The sequence below is a fragment of the Phaseolus vulgaris genome, chromosome 3, assembly GCF_000499845.2.
Source record: "Phaseolus vulgaris cultivar G19833 chromosome 3, P. vulgaris v2.0, whole genome shotgun sequence".
Lineage (NCBI taxonomy): Eukaryota > Viridiplantae > Streptophyta > Magnoliopsida > Fabales > Fabaceae > Phaseolus > Phaseolus vulgaris.
In genome coordinates this window covers 45184609-45186773 of record NC_023757.2, presented here as the reverse complement: position 1 = coordinate 45186773, position 2165 = coordinate 45184609, and the positions used below count along the sequence as shown (strand labels likewise).

The following is a 2165-nucleotide window of genomic DNA, read 5'->3' as shown; positions in this document are numbered from 1 at the left end:
GCACAAGATAAAAGGTAAAAAGAGTTAATAAATTTAATTAGATTAACGTTGTTCTAAATTTTTGAGTTGTAGTTTGATTGTGAAAATGTTGTTGAAGAAGTTGAAAATTTTAAGTAGAGATATAATTTGAGTTTTTTTTTTTATCAGCAATAAAAAATAAATAAAATAAATGTGAATCACTTCAAGGGTGGTTCAACTCTTATACAAAATATACAAAGAACAACTTCTAACCTAAAACTACCAAACTAACCAACCCAAAACACGAATCTTACTAAAAACCTAACATACTTCAAGAAACCATTCTCATACGTTCCAAAGGTTCCAAGAACCAGCTAGAGAAGGAGAACGAGGTAGAACGACATTTTGCAGAAATCCAAGACCACACCTTTGCTTGCACCAATGCACACACTTCTGACGCGTCAGCCACCCTCCTATTGAAAATGATAGAGTTCCTGTGAATCCAGATTTCCCCCACAACCCCAACCCAAATTGTGCTCCATACATCATTAAATGAATCAGAAAACATGCTCAACTTGAATAGAACAAAATTTGACGCAGGATCAATGTGAGACACAAATGACACTCCCAACCACTTAAAGCAAAAACACCAAACCCGCCAAGCAAAACTGCAAGCGAAAAACAAATGGCGGCGAGACTCTTCCTCCTTCCCACATAGACAACACAAAGAACTTTCCACCAACACCCCACGCCTTTCCAGATTGACCCTAGTAGCAATCTTATTCTCCAGCACCCTCCAAGCTGTAAATAAAGCAGACGGAACAGCTTTACATTGAATGTTAGTATGGATGTTATATTGAATGTTTGAATTAAAGTGGTTATGTTGAGTTAAACCGATGTCATTGAGTTTTTGAGTTTTGAATGATTTAGTGTATTGTTAATTGTTGGTTTAAACTTGTTAAAAATAGTTGAGTTTGTAGAAAACAATTTTGTTGAATTTTATAACTTCTCTGTTTGTTGCATGTTTGGGTCTTGTTTGATTTTTTCTAAAGTGGGAAATGTTCACTAAAGAGAGAATTTGAGTGAGAAAAGTTTCTCCTTTGAGCATGAGTTTTGCTCAATCGAAAATCTAAACAAGACATTCTTAAATTATATAAAAATTTAAAGTTACGGAAAAATGGAATTAAAATTTAAGCAATTAATGTGATTTTAAACTTTGCTAATAATAAATAAATAATAATATTTTTTTGAAGTTCCAACACGTAAAATAAGAGAGTAGTTTATAGAAGTAAAAGTTTAAAAATATAGCGTGACGTGAAGATTCAAATTTTATTCTTTCTAGAAAAGCTAAGAATTCTCATCTACTGTGGCGCGTGGAATCATGATTTTTGGAACAGACCACGTAAACAAATGTTGTAGCCATTTTAAGGTATCGTTTTGTGTCTAAGATAAAATGAAATTATATATTTATTATTAATTATGTTCATGAAGAAAAAAAAAAGTTGATTTATCATTATTACTTTTAAAAAGAAAATTACTTTTGAGTTATATTTACTAATTTTGATTAATAAAAACATGGTAATTTTTAAAGTAGAGTATTTTTGCTTTGATTCAATTAAAGACTAGATTATGAGTTACATTTAATTTACACTCTATCCATTTATTTTTTTTATTGGTACATAATTTGTATGAGAATGATCTCATGATATATTTATTAGTTAGAAAAGTTATGTAAGTCAGTAAATCTAATAAAAAATGTTATGGTAGTTGATGTATAAAAAATAGATCATCCTAAAATATTCATATTTATTTATTTTTTATTATTAATATAAAAAAATAACATAGAGTTATACACCCATTATTTCTTTTTGTACAAGGATCACTGGATCCAAGGACTTTGTTTAGACGGAAGAGTTAATGGAAAAGAATAAAAAATGAATAGAAACTTGAATGATTTAGATTGAAAGAGAGTGGAAAATGATAATAAAATGTATACTTGATTTGATTTGATTTGATTGACGTAATAAGATAATTTTTTTATATTAATATATTTAGAAATAATTTGTAGAATATTTCTTAAAGTCAGTTGATATAAAAAATAATTTTTAAGAATATAAACTAGTTAAAATAAAAATATAATTTTATTTTAGTAATAAAAAATTATATTTGAAAATGAAAATATATTAAAATAAATTACTTTAAAAATA

The 2165-nt window shown here is 27.7% G+C and overlaps 1 protein-coding gene across 1 annotated transcript; it reads right to left on the bottom strand.

The window, feature by feature from the left end:
* Positions 1-289: 289 nt before the first annotated feature.
* Positions 290-1381, bottom strand: LOC137805667 (uncharacterized). The gene is made up of 2 exons (XM_068605607.1): positions 1324-1381; positions 290-759 (listed from the first exon to the last, which is right to left on the bottom strand). The coding sequence occupies exons 1-2, from the start codon at positions 1379-1381 to the stop codon at positions 290-292; spliced, it is 528 nt and encodes a 175-aa protein (XP_068461708.1).
* Between the last annotated feature and the right edge of the window lie 784 nt (positions 1382-2165).